General features: G+C 38.4%; 1 protein-coding gene across 1 annotated transcript in view; it reads left to right on the forward strand.

Moving 5' to 3' along the window:
- LOC134755695 (atrial natriuretic peptide-converting enzyme) overlaps positions 1–22,195 on the forward strand; it is a 142,567-nt gene that overhangs the window by 44,903 nt on the left and 75,469 nt on the right. The window contains exons 4-6 of the mRNA XM_063692242.1: positions 6,711–6,918; positions 8,290–8,934; positions 20,404–20,544. Of these exons, the coding sequence (XP_063548312.1) occupies positions 6,711–6,918; positions 8,290–8,934; positions 20,404–20,544 (994 nt within the window). The remainder of the gene's footprint in view (positions 1–6,710; positions 6,919–8,289; positions 8,935–20,403; positions 20,545–22,195) is intronic.

Here is a 22,195-nt window from a genome sequence, read left to right on the forward strand (position 1 = left end):
TGGCCTGATATTGTCTGAACTGGATTTATCCGACAAGTGGATTTTGGCAGCATTCGGCAGGTTTCGGTAAACATCGGCAGCCGGGACGCTTCCGTCGCTGACTGTCAGCGTGCAGCACTCGCAGATTAGTCTAAAGCCGTGCCAAAGTGAAAATCCTATTTGTTACGAGTATTTGACTTTTCAGCTAACCCTTTTGTTTTTGTTAATTTAGCTTGTTTCTGATGTGACAAAATTGAATTATGTCCTATCACATTTTACTAATGAATGTGTAGCAAGTTTGCGATATGAATATTTTTTCCTCATAATTAAAACTGCTAAATTAGCACGATTTTATTTTGAAAGCCACGTCGCGGCGAGCGTGAACCTACCACAAATATTTTTGCGCTCTATTATTCTTATCGATATAATTATATGTCTCTGGGATGTCTATCGAGTAACATATATTACTTCAGTATGTACTGTTAGCATAAATCCTGATGAAACATGAAACTAAATAAAAAAACGGCAGTTGAGCCAAAAGCTTTGATGGACAGAAAGTAGCGCGTAAAAATCTATCACAAATCGGTTAAATAAATAAAATCGAAAAAATACACTCAAGTGCCCAACGACTTTCGAGGCTGGATAACACTCGTATGGCATTTGGGGCTAATATTTTAAATAAAACATTAAATCCGTAAGTAAAATTCCGATACAAATAAATTGAACAAAACTTGGTAGACAGGTTTATTAAATTTCAAAATCCTCGACCGCAAAACTTAATTACGTAGAATATTTTATTTCAACAAGAACTCTGCAAAACGGAGTTTTAAACTTTATTAATAAGGAAAAAACTTATGGATTACTACCTACTTTAAGTTGCTTAGAACAATATTTTGTTTCACCTATCATGTAGATTTCATTGTACAGGCCATCAAATGATTACAATCGAGAAAAATGTATAATATGATATAGGTAGGGTAGACTGGGGACAATTGAAACACGTTATGATTGAAACAAGTCCAATTTCTCGAAAACTACAATAACTACGCATATGACGCAATACTCAAGCCACGCGGTCAGCCATTTTAGAATCCTGGGCCAATAATGCTTAAGCGCGCAAGCGACGCAGAAGTGTTGAGAAGCCGTTTAAATTTTTTGCAGTATAACCGGTGCTCGCATACTTTTTCGTTTATTTTGTTTACATGTGTATTTTAAGTACTTGATTGTGTTTGGGGTTTTGGATGGGCATCATGGAATATTTTATCTGCCATTAAACAGCGATGGAGTGTTGTTTCTAAATCATATTTGACCTTGACTTGCTATGTGGGGACGGTAGAAACACCGTACTTGGGGACGATTGCAACGCTCCCCGTGTTTCAATCGTCCCCACATATAACCAACTAAAAGTACTTACGGTAGTATTTGTAATGGTTATGATTGAAACATTGTTACAATTGCAACAAGCTTTAGTATGAAACACAAGATTAGTAGTAGTAGTAGTAGTAGTAAATCACTTTATTGTACAAAACAAAAATTGATAACATGAAATTCATATAAATTTAGGTACAAAGGCGAGCTTATCCCTATAAGGGATTTCTTCCAGCTAACCTTAGAGTAAATGAGTGGAAAATTCGAATTAGATAGATAGACAAACTTACAGAACGTACAATAATATTTAAAAAGGAAAACTACAATATTAACGTCTACGAATAACTAAAATACATCAATTGCATTATGCAATAAAATAAATATGTACTAGCATACATAAATATATAGTACTAAATACATATTAAATAAATAAATATATATATACATATATATATATATAATATATAAATAATATATATATATATATATTAGCACTCAACCAAATCACAGTTCGTGGGAAAGCCAAAGCTTTTTCAGATTAACTTTGAGTGATGCTACAGACCGGGACCGTTTGAGCGACAGGGGCAACTCGTTCCACAACTTCACCGCGCGCACTGTGAATGAATTTGCGTACGTTCGAGACTTATTCGAAGGGATAGCAAGCGTAAGATTAGCACTAGAACGTAAGCGGTGATCACTTCCTTCAGCCAGATAGTTAAATCTCTCGGTTAGGTAAGATGGGGAACAGGGGTTGAAGAGTATGTTGAAAAGCAACGACAGAACATGCACATCCCTGCGCTGGCGGATCGGTAACCACCCGAGCTGCTTACGAAAATTAGAAATGTGGTCGTATTTACGGAGGCCATACACATACCTGATACAGACATTTTGTAAGCGCTCAAGTTTATTCAGCAATTCCTCATTAAGATCCAAGAACGCAATGTCACCATAGTCTAGTAGAGGGAGCAAGAGAGAGCGGGCAAGAGTCAGTTTGGTACGAAGAGGGAGGAAATTCTGAAGTCGTCGAAGAGAGTGTAGGGAACCAAACATTTTTTTACTCACCTCAGCCACGTGGGGTTCCCAGGAAAGCGTCTGGTCCATGATGACACCCAAATTTCGGATAGTAGAGGAAAAGGGGATTTTAGTCCCATCAAAAAAAATGTCAGGTATCACCATGTCTGAGAGCTTAGCTACATAGTAAGGGCCACCAATGACAATTGCCTGCGACTTCTGGGCATTAATCTTCAAACCGAATTTGCACGCCCAATCCCGTCCATACTCTAAATCAGAATTGATTTGAGTAATCATTGAAGCAAGATCATCTATATTAGCCGCTGCATAAATCTGTAGGTCGTCCGCGTAAAGATGGTATGATGACGTAAGTGCTTTCGTGATACCATTAATGAAAATTGAAAAAAGAAGTGGCGAAAGTACTCCTCCTTGCGGGACGCCAGCGGAAAGCTCACACCAGTCGGACAGCTTGTCGTCGACTCTGACACGCTGGCGTCTGCCAGTAAGGTAGCTACGAAACCAGGATAAAGTGGTTTGGGATATGTTAAGACTGCTGAGTGTGCCCAGAAGGATGTCAAAGTCCACTGTGTTAAAGGCACTACTGAAGTCGAGAAGAACAAGGACAGTTAGCATTTTGCACTCTATATTAAACCGGATGTCGTCGGTGACTTTAACTAAAGCGGTGACTGTGCTGTGCCCGGGGCGGAATCCAGATTGGAATGAGTTAAATAACAAATTTCTATTAAGATAGGATAGGAGACGGCGATTAACATAATGTTCAATAATTTTTGATACTACAGGAAGAATGGAAATAGGACGATATTGGGAGAAAGAAGCAGGAATGGAGGTTTTCGGTAGAGGGGTGACATGGGCACACTTCCAGGAAGCCGGAAACGTGCCCGTGGATAGGGAAAAATTTATAATGTTGGAAATGATAGGAGAGATGAAATCCGCCGCGAGCATGAGCATATCTACACTGAGGTTATCGTCACCGACGGCTTTCGACTTGATAGTTTTGAGGATTGCTTGTGTCTCTTGTGCAGAAATACAGCCGAGCTCAAAAAATTCTAAATTGGAGTTAGATGTAGTAGTCGCAAGAAGCGATAAGGTGGAACTTTTAACTGACGGATCAAGTGTTACCGGCGAAATACTGAAAATTGATTAATACCGTTTACATCGAGAAAACTAGAGCAACTTGATTGAGATTTGCCCAAGCCAAGGGATTTTAAAAACTTCCATAACTTCGCAGGGGGACAGTCTTCAATTGAGCTGTGAATGTATCGACGCTTTGACTTCCTACAGACTTTGTTGCAGCGGTTACGCAGTGACAGATACTTCTGGCGATTATCATCAGAGGGATTCAATCGAAATTTTACGCGGGCTCGATCTCGCTTAGCCATCAGTAGTTTAATATCCGGCGTAAGCCAAGGCGCAGGAAAGTGTTTAACGCGCATAGGTTTCAACGGCGCATATTTGTCAAAAGTCGCAAGCAACATATCATTAAAAGCCCTCACCCTCATGTCTATATCTGCAAGACGATCTAACCCTTGCCAATCTGCACTAGATAAGTCAGCATAAAAGGCTTGCAAATCCAAGTCCCGCAGGTTTCGCCGCATTATAATTTTGTGCTTTCGTTTTGGAGGACGGATTTTAAAAGCAGCGTATATTAAATCATGGTTGGAGAAGCCAGCAGCATTAAACTGACCATGAAAGGAAACTAAGTCTGGAGAAGAGGTAATAATGAGGTCTAATAAAGAGGGAGGGCCGTTATGCGGGAAATGTGTAGCTGTGAGAGGTAAAACGCTTAGGTTTAAGGACGAAGCAAGAGAATAAAGTTTAGAGGAGCGGAGATCATTTTTAAGGAGGCAGGTGTTAAAATCGCCCATGAGAATACTATGGTCAAACTGGGGGGTTATATCAGCTAATGTATCATACAGAGCATCGAAATAATTTATGTTGGAAGAAGGGCTGTAAACAACGCCTAGAAGAATTTTGGAATGATGTAAGGTGACTTCTACAAAAAGATGCTCGGCAGAGTTCGAATAGACTGATGGTGACTGTGCGACTATCCTACAAGCAAGGTTACTTCTAATATAAATGGCGACACCACCACCGCGGACGGCTCCCGATCCACCCCCACTAGTGCCGGTCCGGTCGTTCCGTATCAAACAAAACCCTAGCAATGGATAATACGTAGAAGGTAGAGAAGGTTTCAGCCACGACTCTGAAATGAGAATAGCGTGAATATTATTGTTGGACTCGAAGGCCGAGAGTAGTTCATGGTAGTGTGCCGGCACACTTTGCGCATTGATGTGAACAACATTAAAGTTTTTGCCTGAAGAGTTAAATGTGTGTTGCAGACGTTCACCCAAATCAGGCACGTCTGACGCATCACTCAAAGAATCATAAAGGCCAGAAGAAGAGAGAGAGAAAAACTCGCTGTCTAAACTATTATTTAAAACGTTTGACATTGTATATACAATGTGGTTGAGTACTATTTATAAGAATATATAAGATAAGATTATGCATTTCTGTTAAAATTATTTATCGTAAAATCATATTATTGCATTAAAACTAGTCTGATTAAGCTACATGTATAAGGTAATCGCAACAAAGAAGTTTAGAAGTCACAATTTTTTTTCGTATACTTTCATAATCAAGATTTTCAAACGCTGATAAATTGTAATTTTTTTGTAATATGTTTGAGAACTTTAGTCGATCTCGTGGTATACAGTGAGTTATTAAAAATAGATTAGAAATAATAAAGAAAAACATTCATTTTGCCGAATATATTTTGGCGTTTCAAACGTCCTCACATAGTGTTTCAATTAACACACCTTTGGGGTCAATTGAACCACTCTCCCACATTCTCTTTGATTCCCTATCATGACATAACCATGGGCGGTAGGGCTTTCAAACAATCTTTAATTTAGAACTAATTAAATAAGGTTTAGTAACATAGGCGCATACCTTTCTAACGCACTTACAACCCCTCTGGTGTTGCGGGTGTCCATGGGCGGCGGTAATCGCTTACCATCAGGTGATCCGTCTGCTCGTTTGCCTCCTATTTCATAAAAAAAAACTGAAAATAAAATAGTTACAGGCCATCATGAGGAATCGAGGGAACTCCTCAAATGTTAAAGGCATACATATAGTGATTTTAGTATTTTCATCAACAAATCAAGCATTTACATTTAAAAAAGTGACATTTGATGAAGTGGAACTGCTGATGATGATCAGAACGGAACTCTTCAATGACGCATAGTTCACGTTTGGCGATTTGTCCTCTTCATTATGATTGGTAAGCAAGTTAGGTTTTCAAGACACATTTTTGTCAAGCTCGAGTTCCGATGATGGGATCCATGAGGAATCGAGGGAACTCCTCAAATGAGAAAGGCATACATATAGTGATATTTGTATTTTCATCAACAAATCCAGCTTTTACATAAAAAAGTGACATTTGATGAAGTGGAACTGCTGATGATGATCAGAATGGAACTCTTCAACGACACATAGTTCACGTTTGGCGATTTATTCTCTTCGTTATGGACCCAGACCCAAACTTGGACCTGGACTTTTTTTTGAACTGCGATCCTCACAGAACCGGACTGCTATCAGAAAAGTGGGTTAGGTTAGGTTAGAACTGTGACCCTTACAGAAACGAAATGCTATCAGAACATTGGGTTAGGTTAGGTTAGAACTATGACCCTTACAGAAACGAAATGCTACTAGAAACGTGGGTGGTTTTACCTCATTTTAGTTAGGCAAAAGATGCTGTCTTTTTCATTTTATTGTCTGGAGTGCACCATCAACAATAAGTAACCTTTCAACGGCATCCCCCATTGAAGTCGGTTTTTATTTCTTAAAAATTATTTACCTTCAGAAGAGATGTAAAGTAGAATAAAATCCTTTTTTATAGTTCGAAAAGATTTTTTTTCGATAGGAATTCAAATAGCAGGCCTATTCCGTTCAAAAATTAAAAAATAGGCAAATGCTGAAATTTAGTATAGCACTTACTTATGATGTGACACATCAGAAAAAAAAGGTTTCTAATGAATCCATTGTCAAAATGGTAAAAACTGGCCGCCATCTTGAATTTCTTCGTTTTTGTCCCGAAATTTATACCTGGGGATCATAAAGGCCTTTTAACATCCGTAGTCGTATTTGTAAAAAACGGCACCCCTCTTGATAACCTATCAATTTTTTTTATTCAATCGCGTCGAAAAAAAATGATGTCTATGAATCCGCTCTATGTAATTTTATGGTCAAAAGATTTTTTTCAATTGCAATTTCTTGACGAATCGCGCGTTCTCAGTTCGGGGCGAACTACTAGTCTTATTTTTATGTGACAGATGCGGGCGCGCCGGCAGCCTAGCCGCGACACCTGGCGAAAAGCTGCTGGAGCTGCTGCGGCCGAGCGCCGGCGCGCCGCGGCGGCACTCCACGGCCGCGTGCGCGCCGGCGCAGCCCCCGCGGCCCTCTGGCTTCGTCTACTGCCCGTCTGATGCGCTGCCCTACTGCCCACCGTCGCGGCTTGCGCCGTCCCGGCCTGTACTCAAGGTATTGTACGTATTAGCGTCGGCGCTATAGCAGCTGTCGTTCCGATGAGCAGACATAGTACATTCTTACTACGCTGACGCTCGGGAGACGCCAGTATGGGTAGTCCCTTATAACACTCGTAACAACCTGCATGCACCCAGACCGATTTAATAAATGCTGAACGTATTTATTAAATATGATCAATTTGTTTGAAATTGAATGGAGGGAGATGTAAGGAAAACACTCACGGCACGGCCACGACATGGTGCCGCGGCATCAACGGCGATCGGTGGCCATAGGTTGGAGAGAAACACAGCGACCCTTTCGTGCCCACCTATGGCACGTTTACGTTGTTTACGTGATTACGTTGAAACGTTTGGTAAAACTTTCAATCAATTATATTTTATGCTTTTAGGAAAATACAAAGAATGACAATAATTTTTAGTACGTGACATTTACACATCATAATTATATCGCAGTGGCCAAATATGCTAAGAAGAGGTTGTGTATGTGTATGGAGGATAGCTGGCGCCGCCGCGGTATAAACAAATTTACTTGATTTTTTTTTTTGCTTGAAATGAGACGAGATAGTACAAAATAAGTATATAAAATATAATTTTAAAGCAAAGGTTTATGATATATGATAGTCATTAGAATGATACCAGTAACAATTATTTTTCCCCCCAGAAAAATACCTGATATTTTCTCATGTTCAAATAGTGCACTTTAAAATTACCACAAGTTTAAGGAGTATTTTTTTGCCTCGTATCACCAGCAAACGTCAGAATTCCACGCAAAAAAGATCAGACTAATTAAACCCATTACCCTACTTTCTGGTGGCTAGTCGCAGTTCAGTAAAATGTTTATATTGTAGATCATGTACAAATGTATAGACAAAAGTGGAATTCATATTCCTCCAAGTTTCCTATTAAGAGAGTGTCCCCTGGAAAAATATATAAGCGCTAAATCTGGATTCAGCAAGTATTTTCGCCAAGAACATGTATTTTTTCCGCAAAGGTGTCGAAGATTTTCTTGTGTAGAATTTAATCGGCTTTAATGTTGCCTTACATCATATTGTCATAGAGAACTTAAATTCCGAGTAAAATGCAAATTTCTCCAAGATGGTACACATTTTCCAAGGTCCCCAAATGTCAAATAGTGTGAACGTAAAAAAGAGACCTTTAATTAACATACATACCAAATTTCAAGACTGTTCCAGAGATCTCGAGGTTTGTCCTATTCCGATTGTGCTAGTACTGATCTCTTGCTTCTTGAAAAAATAAAAGTTATGTACTTATTTTTCCCCATTGCGTCAAGGCCGTCATTGCCTATGTATTTTTACAAAAGCTTATCGAAAATGGTAATACATGTGTTATTTTTCTTTGTCTCCAGTTGCAACCGCCACAAATTATTCAACCTGTGGCAGTCCCGCCACCGCCGGTGCCCCAGCGCTCGGCGCCTCCGGCTCCTCTGCCGGTCCCGCCTCCCGCGCCGCCGCGCCGCTCGTCCCCGCAGCCCCCGCGACGCCTACCGCCCCCTACTCCACCTAGACCTGCACCCACCAGTCCGGCCACAGATCCAAACGGCAACAAGCGAACCGCATCAGTTTCGCCTCAACCGCGACTCGATTGTAATCGCAACCCACAACCACAAGTCCCTAGAAGACCATTAAAAAGTCTACCGGACACACCATATACGCCAGCACCAGCACCGATTCCTACGCAAAACCAGACGATGAAACGATCTCCTAGTTCAGGATCGAATATAAGTGTCAGACAAGACTCAAATGTATCATCTGACTCATTCAGTCAAACTTCGTCACCATCTTACACGACGAAGACAATGGAAGCTCCTTTACTGCCTCACCAGCATGTAAACAAAAGCTTGAATGCTAAGATAGCAAGAGGTTTGCTGTTAAAAGAACAACAGGAGAAAGAGGCGGGCAACTCGTCTATAACCAAGAGCATGTCGACTCCTGCGTCGCTGCAGACTATAGTTCGCTTCCAGAACGGGAGCAACATGTCGCTACAACACCGGGTAAGTACCTATATTAACGTCTTATCAATCATGTAAAAATGTATTCATTTGGTATAACCACAGAATAACTAATAGTACTATTACCGTACAGAAAATTCACTCCTTCACAAAAGTCAGATTTAGGTATAAAATTATACCTATACTCGCCGCCTGCAAGCAAAATTGAAACTTATAACCGCGCACGAACCGTGAATCTTCTTTGCGTGCCGCAGTTTTATGACCGAGCTGCGTCGAGTGTCGGCACGGGGTTGTCACTTGACAAGTTTTTGTACCTATACTCCTACAGGACCTACCTAGTTTTTGTACCTATAGTTTTTGTAAGATAAATATGTAGGAATTACAAACGTTGATTCTGTAAACATATCTGGGGGCACGGTAGTGCCCCCGCCAAGTCGAGCAAAACAAAGAGGCACGGCCGTACCATCCTTTTCTCGAAGCCATTCAGGCCATTTTCGACGTCCTGTAATTTTGTGCTGGCTAAAGCTAGAGCCCTGAATTTTCAGTGACATATAGGGCATGATATGGCTTACATATATATTCCCAAGAACATTCAATTTGAACTTATAGTTTAAGAATTATTGCATGTTAAAGTTCCTTAGTTTTGTCACTGACACACTCACGATCATCATAATTCTAAGGTACTTCTAGCAGACCCACGAGCTCCAAATTTGAAACGTAATTAGTTTTTAGCGTATTAAGCCAATAAAAACTTAAAAATACTGCAATATCAGTCACGTTTTAAAGATTTAATAACTGCACAAGTAAGTTTATAATCCTATATAAATATACGCGATAACAAAATTATGTTTGCAGTTCCTAAAATTAGTATGTTAAGTATAGGTACACTACGTTGTACGATGTGAGTATGAATGAAGATGTGTATAATTATGATATGTGTATACATAGTATGAGTATGGTATGGGTAGTACACGAAAAGAAGGACTGCCTACAAAAAGAGATGAGATCCCATCAAAAACAATACTTCTACTACAAAAAAGTTTAGAGAAGTAATGTGATACCAAGTCGGTTATTTTAGTCAGTGCCAGGGGGTGTTAAAACCGCATCAATATTAGATATCTTTAATTTTTAATACGTATAATGACTTGGCCATCGCACGGCTGCATAATGACATAAGGATCATCGTCAACTATTAAAAATACTTCTAATTGAACATAACGCTAGCGTTAATCACATGCAGCTTGAGCATTACACATATTTAGGAGTACGGTACGAGGAAAGCATTATGTGCGATTGCCAAGTCATTATATGTATTAAAAATTAAAGATATCTAATATTGATGCGGTTTTAACACCCCCTGGCACTGACTAAAATAACCGACTTGGTATCACATTACATCTCTAAACTTTTTTGTAGTAGAAGAACTGCGTTGCGAGACTGGCATCTTTTTACATGTCATGTTTTTGATGGGATTTTTTTATCCGGAGATAGTATGACTGTCTGATTCTCACGGAAGTAGGTAAGCCACGGAAGTACTTATTACTTTAAAAATATATCGGTGGTATAACGCTAAGCATGTCATGCTGATGTCTGCCCCCCCAAAGTTTATTATCTTGTTTGTGGAACAATCACCATATTTTTTTATGGTAGTATCTTTGATAGTCCTGGTAAGGTAGTAAAAAAGAAAGTTCACTTTCTACTTTACTAGATTCCATGTAGGTCTTCCTTGGCTTTCGTTACCTCCTTTCTCCTTTCTAAGATTATCTGGATATAAGTATTTATTGCGTCTGATACTTATTATATCGGACGTGTTACTACTGAATCATACCATTCCACCATATAACATATGGTTGAGTTCGAATATAGTAAGCGAATGTTGAATTCTAATTAGGTCTGGTACATCTCGATTGAACGACGTCCGTCCCGGGAATGCCTCTATTGAATGCGCCACTAATGGAATTGTCACAATGCAATGCTTCAGTCTTTGTTTACATGAAAATGTATTACTGATAACCGGTATGCGGAAATAGTTTGCGATGGAGTTTCTATAATGGGAATTCTCACATCTAGGTATCTCTATTTTACACCGGACAGTGGAAATATCCTTTGCTTCAGTTAATTGGTTTCAGAGCTTTAATCAAACTGCGTTTGGCATATTGAATGGCTTTTAACTTAGTAGCTAAATAGGTATGTCGATTGCTGCGGTAATAAGCGCTACTAAAAGTTCTATTGCATGATGATGACGTATCAGTTAAGGCGCCATTCATTAATTACGTAAGGGGGGGGAGGGGTGTCGACTAAGTTTTATTTTATCTTACAAGGGAATAGGAGGGTCTTGGTAGTTCTTGTCTTCGGGTCTTTAATGTACGATTCCCATCGACCGGCTGGAGTCGGGCCGCGCCGGAGCGCATTTTCAGGGTGGGGGGTGCACTGAGGGTGGGGGGAAGGGTTGAAGGTATCTTTTTTTCATGTTTTTTACGAATAGCATTATAATTACGTACTTCGGACAAAAGTATCTAAATACATAAAATTTTCTACAAATTATTTCATATTTATTTTTACTCTACGATAGCGTGGTTAAGTAGCGTGTAGCGCATAAATAATCAAATTTTTCGTTCCCCTGTAAGAAACCCCTAATTCATATTTAAAAAAAGAAATCTTTATAGTGCTCTCCTAAACCGTGCATCGTAGCGCAAAATTAATACAATTTTCGTTCCCCTTAAATATCCCACGCACTGATAACCTGATTAGGACATGAAACAATCATCATCATATTCATCAATTTCATCATCATCATATTTGTATTATTATTTCATTGCATGTTTGAGAAAAGCACTACACATACCTCGGCGTGAGAAGTACATTACTTTATAAAGTACAAAGGCCGTGAACTAAGGAACCGACCGAATAGAATAGACGGCCAAACGTAGTGAGGCCGGATAATTATGAGGCCGGCAACCCCTTACTTCACGGCCTCAGAAGTAATGTACTATTACAGGGAGCACTAGTAGCAATGCAGGTCATTTCCCTACGGCTTCTGAACCCATCTTAGAGTACTTATGATATATTATGTGTGTAGATAAAGTAGTGCATGCAACTATATATAATTAGGCCTTGAATACCCTCGTATGATTCTATTATGGAACTCGCTGACGCTGGTTTCATAAAACCACACTCATGTTTTAAGGCCTCTCATTATGTATCAGTTGCATAAACTACTATTAATAAACCGACCCAGTCATAACCATTTATTTTTTACATTTGTATTTTTTGGGCCTCGGGACTGCTAGGTAAAAATCATTCGGGTTTCTTCCGTAATGTAACAATAACTTTTTATCACAAGTTTGATACAAAAAATGTGGATGTTTTCTTATCAACTTCAAAAGCCTAACACGTTATTGTTATACAAGAAATACCGGTGCCGTTATAGCCTTTTTTACAGGAATAAAATCATTTATACAGCCAAAAAATATATAAAGTAAATATATACGCTACATCTCTCGGCGCTCTCGACGGTTGTGAACACTTAATTTCGCAATTGGCTCTCAGCTCCCGACGCTGTGTGCGGGTTCCCTCACCGCTCATCGGTTAGTTAAAAGTCTCTTCATGTATCTGAACAGCTTTAGATACATCCCTTTATTTATAAGTTTATAACACTTTAGCAAACCTCTGTAAAATTTCGCCTGCTTCTAGCAAACACAAAAGTCAAACAGTCTAGATAGATTTAACAGACGTTTATACAGGGTGGAAATAGATTTTGGGTCAGTGAGGGCAGCTACCAGATCCCGTGTTGCTAGGCGAAAATGGTCTTAGGAGACCTTCCTTCTATTTCAAATTAATGAAGATTGGCGTTTACAGATTTTGGAAAAAACATACAGGGTGCGAGAAAACGGTCATTTTTGACCAACTTTTTTTTTGCTGCCAATCGATCCCATTCCTGTCCAGGATCAAAAGCTTGTATGGGACCAAAAAGAAATTTCCGGCTAGAGAAGCCATAAATCGAGAAAAACATTCCCCATACAATTCGTATGAAAATCAAAAAAGTTTTTTTTACATGTATTTTTTTATGTCAATCGATTTCATTTCTATCCAGTATCAATAGTTCCCTTGGGGTCAACTTTCGGTAATGTACAATATTATATTATTCTGTTTTTAGTATTTGTTGTTATAGCGGCAACAGAAATACATCATCTGTGAAAATTTCAACTGTCTAGCTACCACGGTTCATGAGATACAGCCTGGTGACAGACAGACAGACGGACAGACGGGCGGATAGACGAACAGTTTTTACCTTTTGGGTACGGAACCCTAAAAAGAATACTAATTTTTTTTACAACTAGAGATGTATATTTGAATGTCTTAAAACTCACTTAAATACTGTTGTAGTAAAGTAATGTGAATTAACTATTCTGGCTTGTGGTAGTGCTACTAGTATCAATTGTCAGCATGAAGTGATAAGTGTCGGTGTGCCTATACCTAATGTTTTTTTATCACTCAGACGAGTAGAAAAGGATGACTCTTTTATATGGATAAGAAATTCTACCGTGAAAATTAGGCTTTATAGCCTATAGGCTATAGCTATAGCTAAGGGCCGTTGTGGAGTAAATTCTGACTGCGTATGCGTGGACATACATCAGCGGGATTTGAACTTTATTGCTGTGTAGGAGAGTTGGGTCATACTAATTCTCCTCGTCAGTCAATAATATTCGTAACAAAGTGCTCTGCCGTTTTTTTGTACCAGAGGTATATTAGTTCCCATTAAATGTCACTAAAGGAGTATTTTGCCAGTAGCGTTCCCGTGATTAAAATATTTGCGAGGAAACTTGCTCGTGTGAGTCCGAGAGCGAGATGGAACGTTCAGGTAGATACAAGTTTTGCTTTTTATCAGTAATCAGTAGGTAATTTATTGTGTGAAAAGATGTAGACCGTATGTACAGCGCATTAAAGTATCTACTACATTATAATAACTTACTCGTATATCACTAAATCTTACCTTTTCAGGCATTTACACTATCACTTATCTTAGTTAACCTATCGCTAACAAAACCATTAAATCGATTTAAATAAACAATGCTACAACAATTAAATTAATCTAAATAAAATACGCATAAAATAATCCATTGAATTTTGATGAAAAAGATAATAAATAAAAATGAAGTCAAGTGAATTGAAGAAGTTGTTTCAAGCTAACAACAGTCTAAGCATGATTTACTATTGAATATGATTAACGTTCAAAAGTTTGTGTATTCGCTGCTCACAAACATAATTAATTTTACAACTGATGTGAGTGGCACGAAGTTTGAAGTTTGTTTCTTGTAGTAATTTTGGCTAACGAGATCGAGCTGTCTCTAACTACAGAATAAAAGTCTGCTGCCGCCCTGGGTCTCTATAACTTAGTAGTCTGTACATAGTGATGGTCCCTTACCGGGAATTTTCCCCACAAAGGAAAGTCTGATAAAGTCCACTTTTTATTTGAACAAGACAACATTTAATGTAGGTCACTTTGAAAAAGAAAACTCCAGTGTTAGGGAGAATTTCCTACATTTTTTTGAAGAATTCTCTAGGTAATGATACCGGGAACATATTACCCTGAACATTTATATTTACCCTGAACATTGATTGGTTTTATCTATAAAATCCGAGTACACAGTTTGAGCCAGTACGAGTATTGTTGTATTCAAATTATTTTAAACGGGTTTCTCTCGTAACTTGAGTTGAAAGGTTATATTATTAATTCATTATAGTCTCCAATGAGGTGTTTTTATCAAATGCGCTGGCAATCACATAGCACTTGCATATGGCATATAACAAAATAAAAATCGGCCCATATAGAGTGTAAAACTTGTGTTTTGATGACTCATTTGTAAATACTTAACCCGATTTACGTCAAAACCAAGTTGAAGCTCGTTAAAGTAAAAGAACGTCTCTTCACGCTGCAATTGGTAATTTCTATGCTAATGGCATTAAGGTCTCAACGCGGAAACTGGAATACGTTTGATCACTATGCATTTCTGAATAAGAAGGATCTGGGAGCAATTTTAAATAAATAAATATCAGGGGACGTCTTACACAGATCAACCTAGCCCCAAACTAAGCAAAGCTTGTACCTTGTACTATGGCTGCTACGCGACGATATACAATACTTATATAAATAAATACATTTTTTTTTTAATTCGATGGCTCGTAATCGAAAGCGATTAGTCGAAAATAATCGCACACGAAACATTTCACGATTATTTTCGCATGAGCATTAAAAATATGTATTTTTGACTTTACTCAAGAGACCCCACTATGAATGGATTTACTTGTCGTTAAGCAGTAGTCAGTAGCCACTACCAACACATTATCAACCCCACCACCACCCCATAGCCAACCCTATGACCATCCCATGACCACCCCATGACCAACCCATGGCTAACAACCTGGCCAACACATGGCGAATCCCGTAACCACCCTATCTCCAATCCCATGAGCACCCCATTGGTTAACCCATGACCATCCCATGACCGATCTCATGACTACCCCATGGCGAATACCATGACATAGAGTGAGAAGATAAAATTTAATACGAGTGGTCAATACCACTCGATTCTCAATTTCGCATTTCATCGTTTTCAACAGAATTTCGATTGACGAAATCGAGTGATCGAAATTCAAAAATCCCCCTGAAGTCCCCAGCAAGCTCGGTTTTCCAGAACCTTGAGCCCTAAGCTAACTTGATGTAAATAAAGTCGAACAAAGGTACTCGCGAAGGTTTTTAAACACTTTAGCAATAAAACAAGAACGTGCCAGCCCTTCTAACGATTAGTAATTCGTACTTTGTAAGTTGTATCAATTAAAATATCTGATAAAACAAGTATTGAGCTGAAGTTAAAATAGACGAGTTTTGTTGCTGTTTAAAATGTTCCCTGCCGAATGTCTGGGGCTTAATTATCGCTTGGGTTCGGAATTTCTTTATTGCTATTGAATGACGTTATAGACATCGTATTTTGTTAACTTCCAGGCTTTATTCCAATTATATTAAAGTCTTAGAAGGATTTGTTTTTATCAAAATTACAAACTTTGCACACTATTTAAATGTTGTATATTGGAATGTGCTTTAGTTCAGTTTATAAAAGCTAGCTACATCCATATCCATAGTAATATTATACTTGCGAAAAATCTGTCTGTCTGTCTGTCTGTCTGTCTGTGTGTTACCTCTTCACGCTTAAACCGCTGAACCGATTTAGTTGAAATTTGGCATAGAGATAGTTTGAGTCCCGGGGAAGGAGATAAGATAGTTTTAATGTCGGAAATCATCCCTAAAGAGAGTGAAAAGGGGGTGGAATTGAGTAATTTAATGAATTGCCTGATTAATTATGCCTGAATTATGCTCAAATAGATATTGTTCTGTTTACGGATGTCTGTGTTTTAAACGGAAGAACAAGGAAGCAGAAATATTTTTTTTTAATTCCGGACTATATTGACCGACATATTTTCAAAGGAATAAGTACTTCTGTGGCATACCTACTTCCATGAGACTCAGACATACTATCTCCGGAAAAAAAATATATTTACAGAATCAACGTTTGTAATTCCTACATATTTATCTTAAAAATAATAAATCAGTAGGTATAGGTACAAAAACTTGACAAAAACCGCGTGACAACCCCGTGCCGACACTCGCAGCTCGGTTATAAAACTGCGGCGCGCAAAGAAGATTCACGTTTCGTGCGCGATTATAAGTTTCAATTTTGCATGCAGGCGGCGAGTATAGTTATAATTTTATACCTAAATCTGACTTTTGTGAAGGAGTGAATTTTCTGTACGGTAGTACTATTAGTTATTCTGTGATCCTGGCGTATGCTGCTTCTGCGTGCGTCCTATGGCTCGGGTAAGGGCAGCATACGCTTGGTACAAGCCTTACCTTCCATTAAAGTGTCGAAAAGGTCTGTAGGTATGTGTTGGCTTCGGTTTCGTGCAGGCCTCCAAAGATCTCGAACACCATTGTTCCGTGAACGGCTTTCTCGAACAAAACAAATCTATATGGATTTTCATGATGTTTTAAGAGCTGAGCGAGTGAATCGGAATTAGCTCGGGCACGGATATGATAGTAGTATTTGTCTACGTGACGGCACTGTACAGACATGGCCTCTTTCCATCACGTAGTATTAAAAAGTGACACTCATTTTATCATGTGGATAAAGACAATGTATGAGTGGTCGTCGCAAAGATTGAGAGATGACTGTGGCCAGCACCGGACAAGAATATATCTGACGGTGATCATTATATCATATACATAGGTATCTCTGAACAAGATTAAGTCTTTTTCAGTCGACTGATACCTACTCTAGTACGGAGTTTAATGAAATTTGAATGTTAAGCTTGTAACAGCATCTATATTATATTATTATTATTATATACTTAATTTACAATTTAAAAATATTGTTGACACTGAAACTCGCATTATTAATTAAAAACTAAACCGCTGTACACACGATACCCCGTTCAAAGTAAACAGCAATATGGAGCTGTAGGTACCGTGGTCCCGACTATGTGGACATACCTCTACATCTCGTCTACATCTTACGTAAAGCAAACATGTAGACGAGCGATATAAGAAATCGAAATATTCTCAGACATCGATGAATTTTCTATTATCTTACAGACTTCATGTTATGCGAATAACGGTTCTTGTAAACATAAATAAACATTGTATAAATTCTGCAAAATACAATATCATTTCACTATGATTTTCAGCACATTAGATGTCAGTCAGCGATAGTTATTTGTGCAACAAGGGAGGAAAGTTGGTTTTTTTTGCGAGTGTTTATTTTGAGTCCCGAGAAAGCGAAAGAGTCTATAATTGAATCACGAGCGAAGCAAGTGAATATAAGTTAGAATCTTGAGCTTAGCGAGGGACTCAAAAACACGAGATGTAAAATAACTTTGCTCTTGTGTTGCACACATAATTTTTCACCTCAGTAGTGAGAACATATTAAAGGTTAAAATGTATTTCGAATTACACAGAATAACACAGACCAAAAAAAAAGTAATTAAAGTATGAAGTGGCAGTTCATGGCCTTCACTAAATTAAAAGGCTACTTTGATTCACTCCCTGGAGTGAGGAAAGTGCGACTTTCCTCACTCCAGGGAGTGACGAAAGTAGGCTTGTTCGAGCTGCTGAGGTGAAAATTAATATGTTTTAAAAGCTCTATAATATAGGTACCTAATTAAGTTATGTTAATTATTGTAGTGGCCACCGTTGCATAATATACTATTGCAGACGATTGTAACTGTTCAAGTAGGTTATAGTTATTTGTTTTACAGGAGGGCAAAGTTGTTGTTTAACCTCTCGTGCTAATATTGATACCCGAGTAAGCGAAAGATTCCAAAATTGAGCCACGAGCGTATCGAGTGGTTCGAAAAATGGAATCTTGAGCGTTGCGAGGGTTTCAACGCACGAGGGTTAAACAAAAGCCACCGAGTGAAACACAAAATTTTTCACCACAACAACACGAAGAAAATACTAACTGTAAAATATCAAACAAAATCAAAGTAAATCGATTAAAAAATATTGATCATTCAAAATCATCATTTAAAAGGCAATTCCACCAGCAAACGAGAAAAAAACTCAACATTTGCATTTGATTATTTTATCTCACATGTTGATAAAATTTTACATTCTTATCAGTTTTTGAACAATCAAGTGAGCCTTTACGAGCTGGAGTGGTGTGAAAATTCTCGCTCGTTGCCGTCGATCATCATCGTATTTATCTTTTGAGGTTTTGGGGGTTTGTGGCATAATAAATGTTAACATTTTTACTATACAAAATCTAAAAAAATTATCAACGGTAACAATGATATTCAGCCTCAAATGCAAAGTTTATCCTAATTCGTTGTTCAACGCTTAGATTTCGTGTCCGGAAAGTGATTTCCTATTTACTACATTGGCTGAAGTCCGTTTTGGCGTTGATTGGGGGCGAACAGAACTCATTAGAACACCCTTCACGCGTGTCGATCAGTGGAGCTAAATAAGTAGGCACATATTTGGCCCACAGGGTTTAGATAAACTGGGTGCTTTTGTTAATTCACTCTATACATGTATCTATATACGTCACTGATTTCGTTCGCTTGACTTTGAAAGTTTACAATCCTGGCTTGTTATACTGCAGGTACTTGGCTGTTGAAAGTGTTCCAAATAAGGGGTGATGTCTTGCAGTTTTTACACGATCTCATAATAATATAACAAATATTATCAGAAATCAGCCTTTCTTACTATTATTGACTGACATTTGAATGCAGTAAATACTAGAACCATGGTCTTAAATAAAGAAACACCGACAATTTTCATATTTCTATAACATACCAATTAAATGACCTAGTTTGTACTGAACTTAATAAAAAAAATGACTTAATGTCAAAATTAAAGTGTTTGATACGTGTATATAATTAAAAACTGTATTTTAATCAGATCATGAGTTACTTTAAGTAAAAGTAATAAACACTTGATTGTATGAAAAAAGAATAATTAACATCAGAATATAAATACTCGTACTTACATTAGAAAGTATAAAGGCGAACTTATCCCTATGAGTGATCTTTTGAAACCGCATCCTAACTACTAATTCGTAAAATTTTTGGTAAATCGCTGTCAGCAGTCGGCGGAAGTGCTAGTTTATGCTAAATTGGTCGTCAGTAGTCGAGCCTTTGAACACTGCAAACATTGGCCTGCTGCACGCCAAATGATCCTAATCAAACGGATTCAGTAAGCGCTGGAGTGTATGTCTGTTTGCTCACATGTTTTGCCTGGATAAAGTCAAACGATCATTTAGCTATGCTTCTACTTATATGTCAGAATTCTATCCCGTGTTAGTATTTCAGAAAAAAAAACTGTATTATGAAATATGAATTATGGTAACAATTTGATTTGATTTCATTCGGGGGTTCCCCTCCAGGATCTAATAGATTCTTCCATTTATGTCATACAATATACAAAATTGCGAAACAATATCTGAAATTTTACCGTATTTTACACTTATTTCGCTTAAAACTTTATATTTTTCTTCGCAAGTGAGATGAAAAACATTGTGTGTAAGACGGAAGTTACGAAAATCCTGTTTCTGTTGACTGTTTTAAACAATTTTGTCCATATAATCTCCCTTATTGCACAATGTATTACCAAAAAGAAACTATTACAGTTTTTTTTACAAAACAAGCAATTAGCAAATTGGATAAAATTTCTCGGAAATACGTGAAAGTGAAACTTATCTGATGAATATACATGTAAAGACTTGATGATTGAAACAACGACATCTTGGAAGTGTTTTTTATTCTTGAGGCACTATCTTACTCTCACATTATTGTTTTTGCATATGTCTATCCTTATTACTCTTAAGTTGTTATTACACATCGATTATGAGTATTATGGTTCGACCTGGATATCGATTTTGCCCTTACACACACACACAACTAGAGATATAATTAAGAAAGTAATGATTAAAACGACCTAACCACAATGTATGTTAACAGATGCTGCGAGACATGCGGGGCGTCAGCAACGAGGGTTCTCCGCACAAGTTCCGAATAATGCAGCTGGCCCTCAACGCTGTGGCGCTACTCGCCATCACTGGGGCGCTGTTCGCGTACTTCAGGGCCAACCCCGCTGTGCAGGTAAGTCACCGCTGCCTTCGTGAATCCTGACCCATTTTTCACCACTGTGACAATTGTAACATGACAATGAAAAGTCAGCGTACATTGCTAGTCCGTCCTATTGCGTCCAACAAGTAAATATGTATTGTCCTTAAAAATAAATAAAACTATGAAAACTAAGAATTTATCACACACAATGCACACAATGCTTTACTTGTACCTTTTACTCGTATGTGTATTGCTCAAACTGCATGTCATTACGGCCAGCGTTATGTTGAATTAGGATTATTTTAAGTAGTTGACGAATTATCCTTATGTGATTATGTAGCCGTGCGATTGCCAAGTCATTATAAGTATTAAAAAAATAAAGATATCTAATATTGTTACCGTTTTATCACCCCCTGGCACTGACTAGAATAACCGACTTGGTTTCACATTACATTTCAAAACTTTTTTGTAGTAGAAGAACTGCGTTGCGAGACTTGCATCTTTTTACATGTAATGTTTTTGATGGGATTATTGTAGTGTCTTTACTTATCAAACCGGGAATATACCTACAGGCAATTTTCAGTGTGTTGAAATAGGCGCTTAGACACACTATAGGTACTACTGCGGCACCCGTAGATAATATAATAAACCCTATGAATACATAAACTGCCCGCGCTGAGTATTTTGCGATCGCTGGGCAGAAAACAAAGTAAAGGATGACTCACGCTAGACCGGCCCGGGCCCGGGCCGAAGCGTCCGACGTCATTTTCTATGACGGCTGATCGGTGATCACGTGGTGCTTTCCATAGAAAACTAAGCGCGGGAAACTCCGGCCCACCCCTGTCCAGCCTAGCGTGAGTCATCCTTAATACAGAAGAATTCCAGTTCAAATTAATATTGGTTTTGCGTGCGTTACTTAATGTATTTCAATTCAAAGGTTACTTTGACCAACCGAAACAGTTGCGAGGTTTACAATGATAACGTTAATGGTTGGGAAAATGGTAACCTTCTCGGTGTTTTACCCATTGGCAGTGGCGTAGCTATTAGGCGTGGAGCGTGGACGAAGTTGGCCGTCGCCCACGGCCTCGCGCCCCAAGGGGGGCCTCGCGCGGGGCCCCTTCGGGCACAGTGATAGAAAAGGGCCCACGGCTAGATTAGTTTACGCTACGTCACTGCCCATTGGGAATACTTCCAGTAAGGGTAGGATAGTTGTAGTTATCTACAGTGACAGCATGACATGCCCAGTATCTGTCTCTTTCAATCGCGAGGTATTAAAAAGTGATAGGTAATTATTTAATCACATGTATAAAGCCATCCATAATACGCATGGAGGAAGTGTACACCGTACATAACTAGGTACACTGTACCTACACTTGTGATAACTACTTATTTACTACTTAGTCCAGTCTTAATCCTGTTTTTTTTTATTCTGTTCGCTGCAGCATTCTTTCGAATTTAGCTGGAGATCCTAGCTGTGAGTGGGAGAACTCCTTTTTTTGGGCCTCCCGAAACACTGATAAAGTCTTTATCCATGAATACTAGGCTTTAAATATAATTTTCTTCACTATTAGCGCTACCTATATAAAATAAATTTCCAAGCAACCCGCCCGTAGCTTAAAAAGGTATCTTATATTTAATTTATTTATCTACATACTTATACCAATCCCGTAACCCAAAATAAATG

This window comes from Cydia strobilella, chromosome 3 (genome assembly GCF_947568885.1).
Source record: "Cydia strobilella chromosome 3, ilCydStro3.1, whole genome shotgun sequence".
Lineage (NCBI taxonomy): Eukaryota > Metazoa > Arthropoda > Insecta > Lepidoptera > Tortricidae > Cydia > Cydia strobilella.